General features: G+C 31.6%; 1 protein-coding gene and 1 long non-coding RNA gene across 8 annotated transcripts in view; one reads left to right on the top strand and one right to left on the bottom strand.

The window, feature by feature from the left end:
* The first annotated feature begins 1,844 nt into the window (after nucleotides 1-1,844).
* Nucleotides 1,845-20,542, top strand: LOC111088319. 2 transcript variants are annotated; one of them, XR_002612868.1, is made up of 3 exons: nucleotides 1,845-4,405; nucleotides 19,114-19,246; nucleotides 20,032-20,542. It is a non-coding gene; the product is annotated as an uncharacterized LOC111088319 (long non-coding RNA). The 2 variants fall into 2 exon arrangements; XR_002612869.1 differs by lacking the exon at nucleotides 1,845-4,405 and adding an exon at nucleotides 10,089-11,784.
* Nucleotides 8,933-20,564, bottom strand: part of LOC106469537 (cubilin-like) — a 72,747-nt gene continuing 61,115 nt past the window's right edge. For 4 of the 6 annotated variants that reach the window (XM_022398076.1, XM_022398077.1, XM_022398080.1 and 1 more), the window contains 7 exons: nucleotides 19,069-19,262; nucleotides 17,364-17,586; nucleotides 16,398-16,780; nucleotides 15,727-15,856; nucleotides 13,948-14,015; nucleotides 13,479-13,622; nucleotides 8,933-10,082 (listed from right to left, as the gene is read on the bottom strand). In XM_022398076.1, the coding sequence (XP_022253784.1) occupies nucleotides 9,883-10,082; nucleotides 13,479-13,622; nucleotides 13,948-14,015; nucleotides 15,727-15,856; nucleotides 16,398-16,780; nucleotides 17,364-17,586; nucleotides 19,069-19,262 (1,342 nt within the window). In that variant the 3' untranslated portion in view covers nucleotides 8,933-9,882. Of the gene's footprint in view, nucleotides 10,083-13,470; nucleotides 13,623-13,947; nucleotides 14,016-15,726; nucleotides 15,857-16,397; nucleotides 16,781-17,363; nucleotides 17,587-19,068; nucleotides 19,263-20,564 lie in introns of all 6 variants that reach the window. The other 2 variants (XM_022398075.1, XM_022398078.1) reach the window with 2 other exon arrangements.

Here is a 20,564-nt window from a genome sequence, read left to right as displayed (position 1 = left end):
CGAGCTTTTGGATGCGTTGACAAACATTTACATATGGTAAGTCCGCCTTGCAAAGTACGGTCAATGCATGTTTCATGTAGACATTTTTAGAAGATTCTCACCGACGACGTTGATAGAGATTTATTTTTGTTTATTCTAATTTATTCGTGTATCTGCTTTTTTGATAACGTCAGCATCCTTAAGTTTAGAAATACCTGGAGGTTAAACACTCCCTAATTTCGTCTATGGAGATGACCAGTGATGTGTCTACGCTTTGTGAGAGATGGCGTTATTTTATCAGTTTTTTATATAACGTTATACTCTCTCAGTCATCTTACAAAACTCCTTCCAGTAATGTCTCTCGACAGAAATGCTTTTGTCGTTTTCGACTTGTATAGGAAGTAAATAAAGATTATGTTTCATTTTGTTAATTTCATTGCTTCAACACAGTAAAGTCGAAAATTCAGTTTTAACTATGCATAATATTTTCTGCTGTATATCGTGGAATATTGCACTTGCAACACTTAATAAGAGGCTTTAATTATTCTGAAAAATTCCGAACATGGTTCCACGTCGTACTTAAATGCATAAAGGTGAAATGGATTTTTCATTGCAATTACACATGGTGGTGCCATGTACGGCTAGAATATGAATTTATTAAAAGGTAATAAATAACTCTTACGTTACAAGGAATACACATTATTTCACATTTTAGAGAAAAATACATAGAGGTTAGACAATAAGAAAATTATTATACGTTTTACTACTAGGAAATGATGGTGCTATAAACCAAAAGCTGAAGTATGTTGGATACCACTGGTGACATCCTTATTCGTTCGTTGAATTTCGCGCAAAGCTACACGAGAGTTATTTGTTCTAGCCGTCCCTAATTTACAAATGATAGACTAGAGGAAAGGCAGCTAGTCAACACCACCTACCGCACACTTTTGGGATACTTTTCTTACAAACGAAAAGTTGGATTGATCGTCACATTATAACGTTCCCAAAGATGAAATTGCGAGTATGTAGGATTCGAAACCACGACCTTCAGGTTGGGAGTCGAGCGCTCTAACCACCAGGTCATTTCAAGCAAGTAAAATTCAACAAATCCGATTAAATTCTAGCTCTTTCGACCAGTTGTCCTGTCATATTCCAGGTTAAAGGAAATGTAGTTTAAACTGTTTGTAAGTAAAATACTTAAAATGTTGTTGCTGAAATAAACATCGTAATTTTTTTGAAATGCTGACTTCTTTGACGTGAAATATACGGAATTGGTTTTCGTGCAAGTTTCTTAATTTTTATCGCTAAAATAATGTTGATAACACGGTCAATATTTTGAAGTTTTATTGTAATCGTAAGTGCTACCCCTCCTGTAATTTTGAGGGCTTATAACGTACAAAATCGAGTTTCGATACCAGTGGTTGGCATAGCTCATTGTGTAGTTTTGCGCGTAACAACGAACAAACATAAATGTTATATTTGAAAATAAAAAGAAGCTTCTTAAGCAACATTTAACAATGTTAATTATGTAACTCCATATTTTTGTGTTATTGAATTATCTAATAGCTAAAATTGTGCTTTTCTTTTAATAGCTGTCCATGTTTTTGGATCCCTCTGGTGGTGGACTCCTGTAAAGATACTGTCCACATTTGCCCTAGTTGTAAGGCCCACCTGGGCGTCAAGAAAGCTATGTAAGCTGCAGGCTTTCTCGTAAAGGAATTTTTAACATTTTCATAAATCCACAAGTGCTATTGTTATACGCACAGTAAGTTACAACGTATTTTCAAGAAGTTGAACAACAGTCATACTAGGAAATTTATACAGTTTCTTCCTGTTGCACCGAGAGAATGGTTTCATCTGGCATGCTTTTGAAATATGATTTTCATTACTAGATAATATACATGACTATTGTTAAAAAATTCCTTTAGAGTTGAAAGTTAAAAACAAAAAAACACGATTACGTAAACTATTTTAGACTTCAAACTTTTGTTTTCGTATAGGTTAAATTTTCCCAACACAAAAATCTTTTCTATTCTGGCTTCTGAGCTAGAACGAGCCAGTCTTTCGATTCTAAACTATATTCCCTAAAACAAAAACTTTCAATAGTATAATTTACCTACCACAAGTAACTTACATTAATATAGACACCACCATCTGGTGACGGGATACATACATTTTTCATAATTAATGGGACTAACTTTCCTTTCCTCTGTCATTGTTTCACTACCTTTATTATGAAATAAAAAGAATGACCTTCAAAAGTGTTTTAGTTTGAAGAAGGTCTAACACATTTTTCGTCAGTTTGGAATGCAATTGGAAACCTCTGATATGATACTATGTATATTTAACATTCTTTATTTCGTATTTTATGATAATTAGTTTAAATTTAAATACTTATCACGAGAACAAATGCGTTACGTGAAAAAAAAAGTTATTCGTCAGACAATAACGGCTAAAATAAGAAACCTTATTTACTTGTATCGTGTACTTTTTAATTAAGTATAAACACTCATTTTATATTTTAATCGTTCACAACTTTTCTGATTTTTTTTTTTAGTTATCTAACTTTCTCAGGAATATTGGAGGATCACAATTTTAATGCACTTATTTTATACATTACCTGTGTCTATATATTAAAAATAATAAAACCGAAAGTTTTAATTATATCTCTCTCTGTCAAAGTTGTTCGTTACGATTTTTATTATTTCTTAGGACTATTCCTGCCTATATAAGTAGCTTACTGTAGTTCCACAGTATTGGACAATGGCGGAAAATTATTGGCTAGAAAAATTGTGTAATATTTTGTGCTTCTGTATACGAATATCTTAAATATTTTAAAATTCTAATCAAGCTGTAGAAACATTTTGAACGGAATGTTTTTCAAATCGAAAACGTTATATCTTTAACAGCTAACAAGCCTAATTTGGTAATCAAAGATTGTTTTGCACAAGATTAAAATTTATAATGCTGAAATATTAATTAAACCAAATGTAACATTTTTTTAAAGAGAATCTGATAAGTGTTTTAACGCAAAGTATTTAATTTTTTAACGTTTTAAAATATAATATAGACCAGTATTAAGAGTGTGAAACCACACAAAATCAATGTGCACAAAGTGCCGTAATTCGTCAAGTGATTGATGTATCATCACCTAAATACTTTGTTTGTAGTTTTAGGAATTTAATGACTTAATAGCGTTGTTTTCGTCTTAATATTGTCATCAATTTATAAATTTTTGTGCTTTAAAGGACTCTATTAACGGTTTTAAGAAATCTTATTAACAGACTGCAACTACTTGTTTAATGAAAAGGGGACGACGTTTTGGCTTCTATGCTGAGGCGGCTCAGTACAGAAGTCGAAACGTTGGCTCCTTCTCATCCAGCAGACAGTTGTAGCCAAGTTAAGTTCTCAAACCTATTATGTCAACTCTGCCCAAAGTTCTACTGAAACAACGAATGTCGTAATATTTTACGAACACGGTTTGTGACGTGCTTTTTCGTTAGTGTATTCCAACGTACAGCATTCTTATATTAACAGCTATGCTTTACGTAATAAATACTTTTTACAAAAAAAAAACAAACTACAATTGTTTTTCTTTTTCATAAAATCAAATACTGCAGATTGCAATCATCAATAAGTTGTCATACTTATAAAATAATCGACAAAAAAAAAAGTCAAATACATAAGTTTTCATAGTTTAACACAACACAGTTCCTGTAATGTAATCGAAAAAGGTAATTACTTCTTAGTTATCAAAAAGTTTACGATTCAGAGTTTTGTCCTGATTGTTAAAACACGCGAGTTTTATTGAATAATTCAATTTTCGTGTGTGTGTGTCTTCTCTAGTGATATTGTTTTTCCATACTTTTTTTTGTATTGAGAAGCAGCAATTAAATAAATGAAGTGATTAGTCAATTTTGATCTTTCAAGAGATCTAGGACACGGGTATGATTAGAAAATGAGCATAAAACAGAAATGAAGTAACAGTTCAAGGATTATATTGGTTAATGTAACATATCTTCCAATAGCCCTAACTATGGTAACATACCCACTGAGATCAACTGATACTGAAAATAAATTTTTTGCCTTTGAAATAATAACATTATTAAGTTGCTTTTACAATTAGAGTAGAACCTCCCCCCCTAAAAAAAACAAAAACAGACAGCCCAGTGTGCTGTTATTAGTTTATATTTTGCATTTTATAAATTTTTATGGATTCAAACTTCAGTGTAGTATATTAAGAAATATAACAACATTACCTCATCATTTCCTCACATATGTAATACTTTCAATTCTTGTTTTATAAGTAACTGATAATGATTTATGTTTTGTACAAAGATTGAAGTTACACCAAAAATCTTTTCTTATAATAGCCAATTACAACTAACTCGAAAGCAGTAACAGCCAGTCTCCACATAGTTCAGCGGTAAGTTTCTGGACTTATCATGCTAAAAACAGGGTTTGATTCCCTACAGTGCACATTGTGTATATTTGCAAAAAACAAATAACAACTGGCTAGAAAATGTTACACAGTTAAATTCACATGCATATTTATAACATAACATAATGTTTAGGAAAAACAAAAGACCTATTGGTCCATATAGGTTGTCCCATCATCTAAACTGAAAGTATTGAAAAAACCCTCAAAGCCAGCCCTTATCATTCATATAATTATCAAGCTTTCTCTTAAACTCACTTAAATTTACTGCCTCCACAACATCTGAAGGCAACCCATTCCAAAGGCCGACTACTCTGTTAGAAAAATAAAACTGTCTTAGATGAAGATGATTCCTACCTTGCCAAAATTTATATTTGTGTCCCCTAGTCCTACTGTTCTCACTGTTAGGTATCAAAAAAAGATGATGCATCAATATCAATTCCTTAACAGTCTTAAACACTTCAATCAGATCCCATATAACTTTTGTTTTTCAAGAGAAAATAATTTCAGAGATCTTAATCTTTCCTCATATGACAACCCCTCCATCCCAGTAACCATCCTCTGAACCCTTTTCAATATTCCATGTCCTTCCTAAGTTAAGAAGACCTTAACTGAACACAATACTCCAAATGTGGCCTAACCAGTGACCTATACAATGAAATTATAACCTCTTTATACTTGCCTATTTGCCCTACCTACTAGCAACACCACACTGCTTGGGTGGTTTATGAGACTGAACAACTACTACACCAAGATTCCATTCTTTCATAAAACTATTAAGGTTATTTCCATTCAAATTATACTTGTAATTTGAATTATGATAACCCATATGCATTATCTTCCATATATTATAATTAAAACTCATTTGCCATTTATTTTCCCAACTCACTAAATGATCTAAATCCTTTTGTAAATCAGCAGCATCCTCTTCACAGCTAGCAACACAGAAGATCTTAATATAATCTGCAAATTAAGTAATTTATTGACTATTCCTTCATCTATGTGATTGATGTAAATCAAAAAGAGAAAAGGTCCTAAGACTGAGCCCTGAGGTACCCCCATTTGTGACATGAATCCAGTTTGACTGAACTCCATATGTAACAACCCTCTGCTTTCTTCTATCCAGCCACTCTTCTATCCAATTTGCTAACTTTTCCCCCACACCTAAAGAGATAATTTTTTAACAAGCCTTTTATGTGGCATCTTGTCAAATTCTTTCTGAAAATCCAGATACACCAAATATACACCCTTACCCTCACCTATATAAGCGGTTACCTTTTCAAATAATGTCAAAAGATTTATAAGGCAAGATTTTCCCTTACAGAAACCATGTTGCCTATCCAGTAAATTTTTAAACTTTGTTAAATAACTTTGTAAAGCACCTTATATCAGACATTCCAAAACTTTTCCCACCATTGATGTAAGACTAACAGGCCTATAGTTACTGAGACAATCTTATTTCCTCCCTTGAAAAGAGGAGTAACATTAACCAACTTCCAATCCTCTGGCATCTGTCAATTATTCAAGGACTTACAATTTGGCTCACATATCCAATCCTTAACCTTCAAAACCCTTGGGGAAGTATTGTCTGGCTCAGAAGCCTTATTGTTCTTTAAACTCCCCAATTTTTTCTTAACAAGCTCAGCATTAATGTGATCGTCTTGTTTGATCTTGTTTCAATCTATCAACTGTTCAAGATGAAGAATATTGCTTAAATCTTCATTAGTAAAAACTGAAGAAAAAGAATTTAATAACCCAGCCATCTCATAATCATCATATATATCAGCCCTTCTTTATCATCCCTTAAAGGTACCACCCCCATCCTAACCTTTTGTTTACCCTTAATGTATTTCAAGAAATCCTTACTGTTAATTTTTACATTTTCAGCCAACCTTTTTTCATACATCCTCTTTAACAAACTTTCCTGATATTCTATAATCTTCTAAATCACCCATTAAACCAGTCAATTTAAATTTCTTAAATTTGTAATGTTTTTCTTTAATTTTATCCCTTATACCCTCTGTTAACCTACCTGACTTTTTACTTGTCCTTCCTAAGTTAAGGAGACCGAGACTGAACACAATACTCCAAATGTGGCCTAACCAGTGACCAAAACAATGAAATTATAAACTCTTTAGACTTGTATTCAATATTTTTGTAGATACTACTTAAAATCCTATTTGCCCTACTAGCCACCCTTTTCTTTCTATAAGGAATATGTTTACCGTTACTACTTAAAAATGTATATTTAAAAATTTTTCACATTTGATCAGTATCTCCAAATAACTCAGCTGCCCAATTCACATGAGATAATTCTTGTCTCATCTCTTCAAAATTTGTTTTTTGAAATTTGTAACCAAATATCATTATTTGTGATCTCCATACGCAGCAAAATATTGAACCTAATATAGCAATGATCACTTGGCCCAGATGTTCCCCAATTTCCACCCTCTCAAACATTTCTATACTAGAAGTTAACAATAAATCTAAAATAGCAATGTGTCTAGTAAATTCTTTGACCAGTTGATGAAGAAAACCATTCTGACCAGTTTTCAAAAACCTTTCTCCTTCATTTCCTAATCTATGTGCCTGAAATTAAATTCACCCATAATTATGACCTCATTAACAGCTTAAATTCTTAATTTCACTGTACAGTTTCTCACTAATTTCATCAGTAATATCTGGTGGTCTGTAAAAAATACTCACTAAAAGCCTTTTTCTTTCGTACCTGCTAAAAGAAAGCCAAATGGATTCAATCTCTTCTATTATCTTTGATATCCTCAACTTCAACAAGATATAACTTACAATGTACATATAAAGCCACTCCTTTCTTTAAATGCCTTTATTAACCTCTTGTAATTATCAGTTAGCTCCTCTGACCTACCTTTCCCTACATCATTATCCCCTATGTGTAAAAACTGCATCATTACTAGTCCCCTTTATTATATCTCTTGCTCTGTCAGTTATATACTTCACTATGTCCATGGTTAGCATAATCTAATTCTTTTCTCCCTGTTTACCTCACAGACTATGCTATCCACATGTCTTGTCAAAGAATCACCTCTTTCTATAATCTCCTTAAGTTTATCATTCACATCCTTGTCTGTCTCTTTTTTTTTTCCTTCCCTCCACAAGCCAAGAGCTGAAATCTGTTGCCTAATAGAACATGCTCATTACAATTAAATTCATTACTTTTAGCCCTAGTAGTACTGTTTCTAACTTCCTGAAAGTCGTTATTACCTGATGTATCCCTTGCATGTAAAAGCTTAAGTTCCTCTTGAAATCCTGGTGCCATTTCCCTCAGTTTACACTTCTTTTTTATCTATTGCCTCCAACTTGCAAAACCTACATACAAATTGCACATCTTTGCTGCTAGTTTCCTTAAAAGTACATATTAGATGAGTTTCCCAATAAAACCCACTTGTTGCACCCATCACATCTAACAAACTGAATGCTTAACTCCTACACTAGTTCTTAACCATTGTATTTGTAGCCTGGGAATAAATAAATATTCAACACTAAATACCAGTAGCCTATTGACAACAGAGTTAAGCCTAATGTTTGAGAATCAAATATATTACAGTATTTTATCACAACTTTATCTTCACACTAAAGTAATTAAGTTTATCTTTAACTATATAGAAGAGTCAAACAACTGGTCTTTACTTTAGTTGATAGTTATGTAATAATACAATGTATTTAGCCTAATTTATAACCTACCTATAAGCTGAATTTAAACTAATGGATCTAAAGCCAAGTAACTAAGTCTGTAACTAAACTGATTTGTGATAATTTGATGGTTAAATTAACTGAAACAGTGATAAATTAACCCTTTACACCTTTTCATTAATTAGCATTAACTGAACTTTGGAAAATGCAAGTATTTATAAGTACATACCGTCTTCAAGGTAAGTGTGTAACACAATTAATGCTTATGCTTCATGTTGTCATGTTTTAAAAGAATATATATATTCCAAAATGCTGTAGTTTAATCTTCCCATGATTTTTGATTAGGGAAATGTTATTCTAAAAACCTAATTTAGGGAATTTAATGAAAGAAGGCACACCTTAAGATACACTTCACTATTTCTGATAAATGGTGAAATTACTAAAAAAACTAATTTAACGTTTTTGATATGCCCTACTCAAGCCTATAGAAGGAAGGTCTACCTTCCTAATGTGGTAGGGTTATCAGATTTCTACTGCACTGTTTCTGATGTTTAAAGGTATTATTCAAGACATACTCCAATTAAGAATTTTTATGATGAAAGCTATGGCTCAAGGCATATCACATGTTTCTGATGATGGGTGGTATTACCCATAACCTAACTTACAGTTTTGATTGATGTCTAAGTTACTCAAGACTTACTCCATTACTTCCAATAAGGATTTTTTTTTTCCTGAGCTAAGACTACTGTGACTTCAATATTAGGAAGAAAATTGAAACAAATCACTTTCTTAATTTTTTTTTTTACTAAACTCACCAACAACTGAAAAAAAAGTCCAAGCAGCTTATAAATTGTCACCTTTACTATATTTTACATTTTTTCTTAGCAGTAAGAGAATCTACTAAGTTAAATATGAAAACAGGAATGATACCAGTGTTGTACTTGTGATTATACCAAGTTAGTCTAAGGTATGGGAAGCTATCCTAACAAAGTAAATAGTATATTTACAAACAGTAAAAACTAAAAAATTAAATAAAAATACAAAGTGAAATGCTGCATTATAAGAATACTACACATTTAAGATAAAATTTTTATAACAAAAACTAGAAAAATGTATATTGCACAAATAAATATATAAAAATTATAAAATAGTTTAACATACAAATTGAAATCATTTTTGTTGCTAAAAAAATGAGATTTTCAATATATATTCACTTAGAATAAACCAAGCAAATAAGCAATCTGTTGGACACTACCCTCTATATGTGTAATATGAACAGATCATCCAATAAATTTGTATGAAATATATGATCCAATCTGATGCTAGAGCAATATATATGGAACGTGAATTATACCTGTTCCGTGGAAGCACCTCACACAAAATAGAAACCAAACACTGACGTCACAATACAGACAGTTATGACACAGTGACGTCATCTAAGCTACAAGAAGCTATCCTACAGGTATTGAGCAACCACGTGTTCAGCACAAAATGAGAAGGTGAAGTTAGCTAAACCTGACTTGATTTTTGTGTCTCTACCAAAAGAACTACAATGAAATTTCCTTTATCAAGCCAAGATAAATATGACAGTGTTCGAAGCTCAGGTTTTTTCAAATTTGTTTGGTGTTGTTTCTTCAATTCATTTTCTAGATTCCCTGACTCTTAAGACCACTGTCAGTCAGTTTGTAACCCGTATATAGATGCCTCTAAGGAGCAAAAACATCAGTCTCAACACTTGCCTGGTAAACACAATAATATTTTTAAACTTCGGTTTCATGAACTAAACTTTCTAACCCTCAAACACTATCCACTGACATGAAGTGCATGCTGGGAACTTCTCGTGGTGGCTGTGGGCGGTGCTCAAAAGGAGGTACGTGATCTCGCCGTCTTTTACGTTTCCGGTGGCAGATGGCACATAGAGCAAGAATGGAAAATGCAGCTGCACCAACACTTAACCCAACCACAAGGTACATGTCCATATGAACTTCTTTGGCACCTAATGGATAGAAAATGAATTATTTAAGTTCTAGTAAAGTAACGACAACAAAATTGTACCTCAGATGATACACAATGTCACAGCCACAAATATGCTATAAGCCCTCACTACTTCTAGAGAAAACTGTGAATCTTTTCCAATATATAATATTAAAATGAAAAGATGTTTTTAATGTGATAAAGAATAAAATGGCTAACATTTGTTTCAAGTTCAGGTTTATCACACTTAATAAATGAAAAACTTGTGTGAAGATCTAAGAATCTGAGAACAATATACGTGAAAAGCATATTTTGTTCCCTTCTCATATATTGTATAACTATCAACCTATTACTGTAAATTTAGACAATGGTGTGTAACCTAGAATCACATAAAATTTTTATTAAAGTTATAGATTTCATTTCATCAAAATAGGTCAAAGATTTTAAAATAAGATTTATACTAAACTTTTACACACATCATAAACATTTATTAATAAGTAGGCAAGCTTTAATAGTAAGTCATAAAACATCATCAATGATATGAATAGAATACATTTCACTCAAATTGAAATACAAGGTTGACTATCTTTGCAACTGTGTTGTGTATTACTGTATGCTTGACAGAAAAAAATAACCACAAATGAATTTTTTGCACGATAAACACAGCAACATAACTATGTCAGTAATGGAAAAATAGATGGGTAAGTAACAATAACAAAATCATTTCAGTAACAATATGGATTAGCCAATAACAACATCACAGCCAGGCTAGTAACAGTGAAATAATCATGCAGGTAACAATAATATAGCTATGTCAATAACAACAATACAGCCAAGCTAGTAAAAGTGGAATAATCATGCAGGTAACAATAATATAGCTATGTCAATAACAACAATACAGCCAGGCTAGTAAAAGTGGAATAATCATGCAGGTAACAATAATATAGCTATGTCAATAACAACAATACAGCCAGGCTAGTAAAAGTGGAATAATCATGTAGGTAACAATAACATAGCCATGCCAGGGACAATGATACAGTCAGGCTAGTAACAGTGAAATAATCATGCCAAGGACAATAGCACAGCTAGACTATCTAGTAATAATAATAATGTACAGATGCAAGAAACTGTTACATAACCATCTTAGTAAAAAAAACAGTACTAGTAAAAAGAGTGAATGTACAATTTATTAAAATGAAATTAGACAACATTAATCAATAGGCAACAATAATCTGATAACAGGTATAATTTACTTTATTACCATATGAAAATGCAACTAATGATAAACTGTCAAATGCAACTTAACAATAGAGACTGTGCATGTATATCAAAATACAAACAAATCATAAAACAATAACCTGACACACACACGTACCATGTACATTGTTATAGTTCAGTGGTTTCTAAACATTTTGAGTGAAAAACCTCAAAACTTATCCTAGTTCATCCAACTACTACAACTCTGTAATACTACTAGTATGTCTAACAACACTGATATTATTCCTATCAGCGTTACATGTCTGTTCACTCATACTCTTGAGTTTGTCTTTACATCCTGTCTTTATTATGAATGAATCCATCACTAAATTCAATATTTACAGCAAACACCACAGTCAAGTGTTTTAACTGGATGCAAGCAGCAAGCCATTGCAGTGAAAAAACAATAAAAAACAAGCATCTGAAACTACATTTGAAAAGTAAACTGGACCAAACCAATCACAGAGGTTGGCAATGATTTTAACTTAGCTACTTTCATTTACTAATATTGCATTTTAATTTTATTCATTTAAATTTTCTATGCTTTATTGTAAGAATTAGCAATCACACTCATTCTAGAGCCATCATATATTATGTACCATTAGTTTGGAAACAATGCTAAAGAGAATATACCACTAGCTGTGAGTTGATAAACATGTATACTAAATTTCTAAAGATAATGTATCATTAGCAGTGAGTTGATAAACATGTATACTAAATTTACACAGAGAATGTACCACTAACAGTGAGTTGATAAACATGTATACCAAATTTCTAAAGGTAATGTATCATTAACAGTGAGTTGATAAAAATGTATACTAAATTTATACAGATAATGTACCACTAACAGCGAGTTGATAAACATGTATACTAAATTTCTAAAGATAATGTATCATTAACAGTGAGTTGATAAACACGTATACTAAATTTCTAAAGATAATGTATCATTAGCAGTGAGTTGATAAACATGTATACCAAATTTCTAAAGATAATGTATCATTAACAGTGAGTTGATAAACACGTATACTAAATTTCTAAAGATAATGTATCATTAGCAGTGAGTTGATAAACATGTATACCAAATTTATATAGAGAATGTACCACTAACGGCGAGTTGATAAACATGTATACCAAATTTATACAGAGAATGTGCCACTAACAGCTAAGTTGATAAACATGTATACCAAATTTCTAAAGATATTGTATTATTAGCAATGAGTTGATAAACATGTATACCAAATTTCTAAAGATAATGTATCATTAGCAGTGAGTTGATAAACATTTATACCAAATTTCTAAAGATAATGTATCATTAGCAATGAGTTGATAAACATGTATACCAAATTTCTAAAGATAATGTATCAATTAGCAGTGAGTTGATAAACATTTATACCAAATTTCTAAAGATAATGTATCATTAACAGTGAGTTGATAAACATTTATACCAAATTTCTAAAGATAATGTATCATTAACATTGAGTTGATGAACATGTATACCAAATTTATACAGAGAATGTACCACTAACAGTGAGGTGATAAACACGTATACCAAATTTATACAGAGAATGTACCACTAACAGTGAGGTGATAAACACGTATACCAAATTTATTCAGATAATGTACCACTAACAGTGAGTTGATAAACACATATACCAAATTTATACAGATAATGTACCACTAACAGTGAGGTGATAAACACGTATACCAAATTTATACAGATAATGTACCACTAACAGTGAGGTGATAAACACGTATACCAAATTTATACAGAGAATGTACCACTAACAGTGAGGTAATAAACACACATACTACATTCCCACAGAGGGTGTATCACTAACAGTGAGGTGATACACATGTATTCCACATTCCCACAAACAGTGAGTTGATAAACATGTATACCACATTTCTACAGAGGGTGTGCCACTAACAGTGAGGTGATAAACAAGTATACCACATTTCTACAGAGCTCATAACTAACTATAAGATCACAAATACAGATATTTATATCACTATACAATACAGAAAATTTACAACTTGCAATTAAAAATAAACCAAGAAATAGATACATTGCCATGTAATACAGACTGCAAAATCAACACTGAATTGAAAAATATGTATACCAAATTAAAATACACAGTGTGCAATTAACATACAGGTATACCACAATGCTGTGGGGGAAATTTCTTACAGTTCTTTTCATCAGTGTCATCATTGATGCCACAGTTTGGTAGTTTATTACATTTGAGGCTGGATGAAATACAGAACCCGCTTTGTCCACAAAGTAATCCTTTGCACACAGTGTCAGCTGTAAAACAGCAATACAAGGACCTTACACATGTGACATCACTGGAAGCAGATAATCAGATACTGGTAGATACAGTTTAAACAAACCAACTGGTAAAAGGTTAAATGCATTTAAGCAGACAGATCAGAAGCAAAAGAAACAAACTAGCTGACATAAATAAACTGATTATTTGCTACAAAATCCATTTGATTTTTTTTACTTCAAAATTTATAACAAAACTTGTTATTGTTTTAATTTGCTTGCTTTTCTTCTATGCATTTGTTACACACTGTGGTGTTTATGAGTTTTGATAAAGAAAATGAATTCAGAATTAATAAGATTTTACCTTCTTGTACCTCTGTCCAGACTGCTTTAAATCCTCCAGAACCAACAGCCTTATCTGCTGTGACAAATCTGGAAAAAACAAAAAATACTGTTAATGTGAATCCAAATTCCCAATTTGTATGAACATTGATAATGTCAAACATTTATCATATAATTAAATGTAATGAAATTTAGATAAATAACTAGATAGTTGAGAGATGCCAAAAGTATAGACAACTAGACCACAAGAGACATATAAACAGATGAATAGCCAGTTACAGTTTGAGTGATAAGTAGCATACAGTTTACACACATAAAAATAGTTTAAATCAGAAATGAAAACTATCTTTAATTATTCTGCAAAAAATAAAACACATCTACTACAAAAACAAAATGTGCAACTGAAAATAACAGTTACCCAGTGCAATATATACATGAATAAGAGTATCTGGATAGCACACTGGGGGCACTATCTTAACAAAGTGTGTTCACCTTTGACACTCATTATACCATATGTTAGTAATACTTGGCACTAACCCACTGTTATACATCTTATGAAACAGACTGATACTCCTCATGCTAATCATCTTCATTGTATATCTCAACAACCTCTGCCAGAATGGCCTGACTGGATTTAGGTCAGTGTTTTGTGCTGACCAAGGCAAATTGTGGATATTAATCATTTTTCTCAAAAAGGATTCAAAACACTGCTGAAAATAATGTATTTTATGGCGTGGCACATTATTATGTTCAAAGAAGTATGATTCTTTCCCATAAACACTTATCAAATCAGACAGTGGAGCACTGTACAGAATGTTACAATATAAAAAGACATTCATGACTCCAAACTATCAATAATGGGATAAATCCAAACCAGGTATAACAGACTTGCACCAGAATTCCACTTTCACTGCCATCTGAAGCAAAAAATTAGTAGCAGGATTCATCACTCCACACGATGATTTTCTGTTATGCTTCACTCCAGTTTCAATGTACAAGGTACCTTGACCTTTCATTCATGACTGTAATGAATGGTCTATTGTTATATAGAGTTCTCTTTGTACAGTTGATGAGCTGACATTTTTGTCTGAACTCTTATTTAAGTTTTCAGTAATGGATTTCATGCCAGATGTGGTGTTTCTGTTCACAGCACAAATCAAAGTTTATATGAACCCCAAATGGTGACAAATTTTGGGCAGCTGGCCAGATCTTTCATAAAAGCACATCCACCAACATTCCATTTCTTTAGCACATTATACAGAGTGAACTGAAACGTTTCAATCCATTATATCACCAATATTATATCAAAGAACTATTTCTTTTTGGAGTTTCATAGCTTCATTTTAACTGTTTGTCTGTGATATGTGGTAATATTTATTAACACAGAGGAAAAGTGCAACAAGGGATTTTCCCAACTGGGGGTGTACTTGCCCAATGCTTAAAGTAAAATAGGGTATGTTGTAGTTACTACTGGAGGAAACTGAACAAAAAAAAAGCCCTTTACTTATCCAGCACAGTACACATAACCCTGAAAGAAGTAGAAATAAAGGAAGAACTATCCTTAACAAATAAAAATAAAATGTTGGTATAAATTTTATATCAAAAGAAGTAGTTTAATAGTTAATTAGCATAAGAATAACAAAGAATTAATACTCCCTGTGTATGTACAAACAAAAATAGTATTTATAACGATTAAATACTCATTCAATTCATAATCTAAAACTAGGAAATAAATACTATTGCCTATAGTTGGATTTAGATTTTTGTTTAAATATTTGTTTACACAGTTGAGCACACTTACTGTAGTTTTAACACACTTGAGGATGAGAGTATTTGACGGGTGTCATTTGTTAACTTTTCACCACAGAGTTCAATAGGTGGCTGACTAAGGTCACTCCACACTCTTACAACAGCTCCTGGGCATCCCCTTTCTGTAATTATTTTCATTATTTGGTGAGCAGCAACATAGAAAAATATCTATGTTACATTAAAACATCAATATATAACTGATTTTTGTAATTGCTATAATTAACAGAATGCAACTCTTATAACACCATATTAATTACATGCAAGTTTAATTTATGACCACTTTTTGCTAATTAAATCAATATTAAAAGGAAACCTATATAACACAAATCTACAAACATTTCATTGAGTTAACTAAAGTTGAAAAATATTCATGTTTTCATATTGTTTTATATAATAGTAATTTTAATATACACATAATGTACAACAAAATTATTTCTGTTTTGAGGTATTTGAAAACTACTACTTAAGAATTCTTTATTTGAAAACAATTACTAAATAATTCTTTGTTAAAACAACATATCTTTAAAAAGGTAAAAACAAAATGGTTTTTATAATATGAAACAGAGGTATAACAGACAGACAAGATAATCTTCTACATTAATAAAAAAAATTAACATCAATACATTTGAGTAGACTAGAGTAAGTAAAAATATTATTTCTTACCATCTGGTTCCCCTTCAATCAAGAAAAAGTCAAACAAGAACAAAACTTTGTGAAATGGCCGGACGGTGATGTACCAGTTACACAGTTGTCGGTGAGCCTCGTATTTCGAGGGGAAACTTGGGCTGGTAATTATGCCATTTGCACTACCTGTTATATTTCCTCCACAATCTAAGTTTTGTGCAGATGAAATGAATAAGTAGGTAGCACTGAATCCACTAGCCACCTCTACTTTGTCTGTTCTAAATACCACTTTCATATCATGTATGCCCACGTCAGACACAATAGGTCCAGGAGCTGTCTTGGAACAGTACTTGCCAAACTTATTTTCTCTACCACTAGGATACACTTCAAATATTTCAATCCAGTCTTCTGTGCACATTTCACTAAAAGAAAAAAATATCGAATTAAAATAAGTTGTTTAAATGTATCATTTGTCAGAAAAGGAAAAAAATTAAATACAGGCTACAGTTCATTTTACACGAAAATACAAATTGTATAACCCTCCTTGTTCCTTATGTGGAAATTGATTCATAATGTTAGAAGAACATGTAGGTTCAAAAAAATCAATTAAAGACAAAAATATGAAACCATATAACCCTTCATTCCTTGACTTTAGATGTAGTTAGTAAGAAAGGGCAAAAAATATAATACAGACAACAGTTAGTTTTACATATACCTTATGCATCATTTGTCAGGAAAGAGAAATATTTATAACTACAGGCACAAACCTACTGAAGTCCTTAAGCAAATAAAAGTATAATTAACAACCCCCATTATCCAGCACTTGATGCTTACCTATATAACTGACATAAACCTTCCAGAATTTATTGATTCTATCAGACTGCACAAAGTATTGGGTTTTTAAAACCTTTGAATTTTAAACACTTATATTAATGGGTTACTAAGTAATTTATTTACCCAAGAAAGTAAACTAAGTTTATATTATTACAACCTAGTTTAACTTACTTATACCCACTGGATGTTGACAGAAGACGCTTGGTTTTAAAGTAGTTGAAGACAAACTGGACCTGTTCTCCTGGAAGTCCTTTGAAGATGTACTGGCAATAGGTGTTTGAAGGATAGTTGGCAGGGTACCTTGGTGAATTGAACTCTCCTGTTTTTCTGCTCTCACTCTTGTAGGTAAAATGGCATTTCCCATTAGGAGAAGGTGTACCAGGAACTCTGTAGTCTGAGTTAAAAATAATAAAATAGGTTAAGATATTAATAGTGTTCCATTAGCTTAAGGTAATGTTGATAAATAATAAACAGGGATCCTTGATTCTTCATAAAATATCAAGACTTACAGATGTTCCCTCCATTTTTTGGAAAAACATTATGAGATAGAAATATTTAGACTCGAAGATGATCCTATCTTTTGTGAGCTACCTTGGATACAAATGATTAACTGACACATAATTCTTTCTCTTTCTGGAAGATGAACACTTAACATGATAGATAATCCTATTATGAGGTAGGAATTATTAGACTGATTCCTTTTCATGAGATACTTTGAGGAATAATGGCTAAACTGACAGAAAATCCTGTCTTTTGAAAATAAATCTAATGTGGAAATTAATTATTATACTGACAGATGATTCCAATTTTCATGAACTATCTTAAAAAGGAATGAATAGATTGATAGATAGATATTATTTATATAAATAATATTTATACTCTAAAGCAGAAATGGTTAGAATGAAAGATGAACTGATATAGGAATTGTTAGATTGATCGATGATCTTGTCATTCTTGGAATACATCAAAGTAGGAATAATAAAGTGATAGATGATGAAGTTGTGTATGAAGTGTACTGGGGAACAAGACAAACCAAGATATACTAGTTATCTAATTGAAAATAAAACTAAAACATATAACTTTATTTATACATATAAATGAAAATCAATGCATAAAATGTCCTAGATAAGTCACTGGCAAGTTTCTCAACTTACAGTGTAAAAATATGGAGTTCAATTCCCCATGATGAACTGAGCACAACTAGTCCATTGTGCTGATTTGAGTTAAAATCCAACAGCAACAACAGTGCATAAACAGGATTATTTACTTTAAAAGGAGATACAAGCTATTGCTTACTTGATACACTGACTAAACAATTTTGGCATATTTCCATCTTTAAACTAATTTCCCATAAGTTTTAACATGAGTCCCATCTTTTCTTCAATGCATACATGATGAAAGGAAACAGGTTACAAATGTTTTTGAACCTCCCCTTCTTGAACAAAACATGTAATTTCAGTGAAGAAAAGAAGAAATTTTGAATGATATAGAGGCGTAATCTATTCTTTGATTAGCTATTCCCTCTGCAGTAGACTATACTTTCATCAAACACAGCTCCTTAGTAATGGTGGGAGAACAAATAAAAAAATACATTCTTTTGTGGAATGTAAACAACTTTTAGATTCTCACATAAAGTCATTTTAATACCACTACTAATCTAAAATACTTTAGGTTTTTGAATAACACATGACTATACCATCAAAATTAACTATTCATTAATATTCAGTGGACTAGATGGCAAGTAAAAGACTTCACATCAAATCCTACAAAAAGGATACTTTTTTTACTAATAGTTAACTACAAAAAAAAAAAAATGAAGACCCCTTCCATTTTAATGAATAGGGAGCTTATATAAGAAAGACCTGAGTACACCAACCTGTTTGAAATGTATATCTAACTTTAAATCCTTTTCCTTGTGAAGAACCACTACTGAAGATCATCATCAGGCGAGGTCCTTCTGACACAACAGGAGGAGGAACAACCTCTCCACAGAAAACATGATCATACTCATCCACTGCATGTCTTTCTTCTTGGCCTTGCAGATAGAGCTTTAGGTAAGCTTCATTACACCTGACACATGGAACAATTTTTAAAAGGAGTTGAATAAAAAATGTTTGAAAAATAACTCATCTTTCAAGTCATCATATAAAATCAAATGTAAATTGAGTACATTTCATATGTTGTAGTTTGACTCATTATTTATAAAAAAACAAATTGATTAATTGCAGAAAAACTGAAATTTATGCTATTGTTGAGTAAACTTGTATGAAATTAGTTTAATTATTCTCTGGACTTTTCAAATACTAGGTTTGGGTTGAAAAACTGAAGTACTGTCTATTTGATGTGTTATCTCTAGGGTAAAACATTAGCATCATTTGGCATTTCTTTAATACCTCTTATATCTAAGCTGCTTAGGGCATTTATCTGGAATTTTATTGTTGCCAAAGAAGAAAATTTTTAATATATCAGTCCCTGTAATAACAAATTATCTTCCATGCCTAAAAATTAAACTTTGACAAATCATTAAATGTTTCCATAATATATGCGAGGTCTCTTGTGAGTGATCATCAAAGGTAAAGTAATTCTATTTTGGAAGCATTTAACATTAGCACCATCTAGTGCTAAATATATACAGTTGCTGTGATTTAATTGCTGTTATTGAGTAATGTTAATTATTGTATGCTTTATTAGAAGGTTGATGCCAAAGTACTCTTTTTTGAGGATTAATGACTACAGTTTCTTCTTTAAATTAATTATTTATCCTGTTTCTTTTAACTTTGAAATCAATTATATATGTATTTCAGTGTTTTCTAAACTGTGGGGTATGGTCTTTTACCAGGAGAACCCAAAGAAACAATGAAAGAAGCAGAAAACATGAAGACAAGATAGAATAGGCTAACATAATTAAAACTTATAATATAACAAAAAATAAATAAATCCCACCAGGAGGCCAGCTGGAAACCCTGTTTGTTACTGCTCCTTCTTACTATGCTAGGATTGGGTACTGCACATGAAGGGGGGGGGGGGAGGAGAAAAATAACGCTGAGTTTGGGGGCACCACTACATAAAGTTTGGAATCCACTGATGTAAGTGATTATAAAAAAAGAAGATTTAGGAAAGTAGGTCAGCAAAACAAAAATCATATAGTTCTATGGATGAAAAACATTCTCAGCTAAGTAAAGTTATCTGTCCATTACCACAAGGATTATTCAAAATGTACTAATTCTACACATGCATATATAATGAAATGGCAAATTTTATGTTTTCTAAATGAGAGATAAGTTGATATATAAACTCATTAGCAGGTCTGTGACATGTAAACACTTTAAAATAATATGATGAAACTTAGTCAAGTAAAATGTAAATCACCAT

This window comes from Limulus polyphemus, unplaced genomic scaffold (genome assembly GCF_000517525.1).
Source record: "Limulus polyphemus unplaced genomic scaffold, Limulus_polyphemus-2.1.2 Scaffold3536, whole genome shotgun sequence".
NCBI lineage: Eukaryota > Metazoa > Arthropoda > Merostomata > Xiphosura > Limulidae > Limulus > Limulus polyphemus.
Note: the sequence above shows the minus strand (reverse complement) of the source record. Positions and strands in the feature narration are given on the sequence as shown.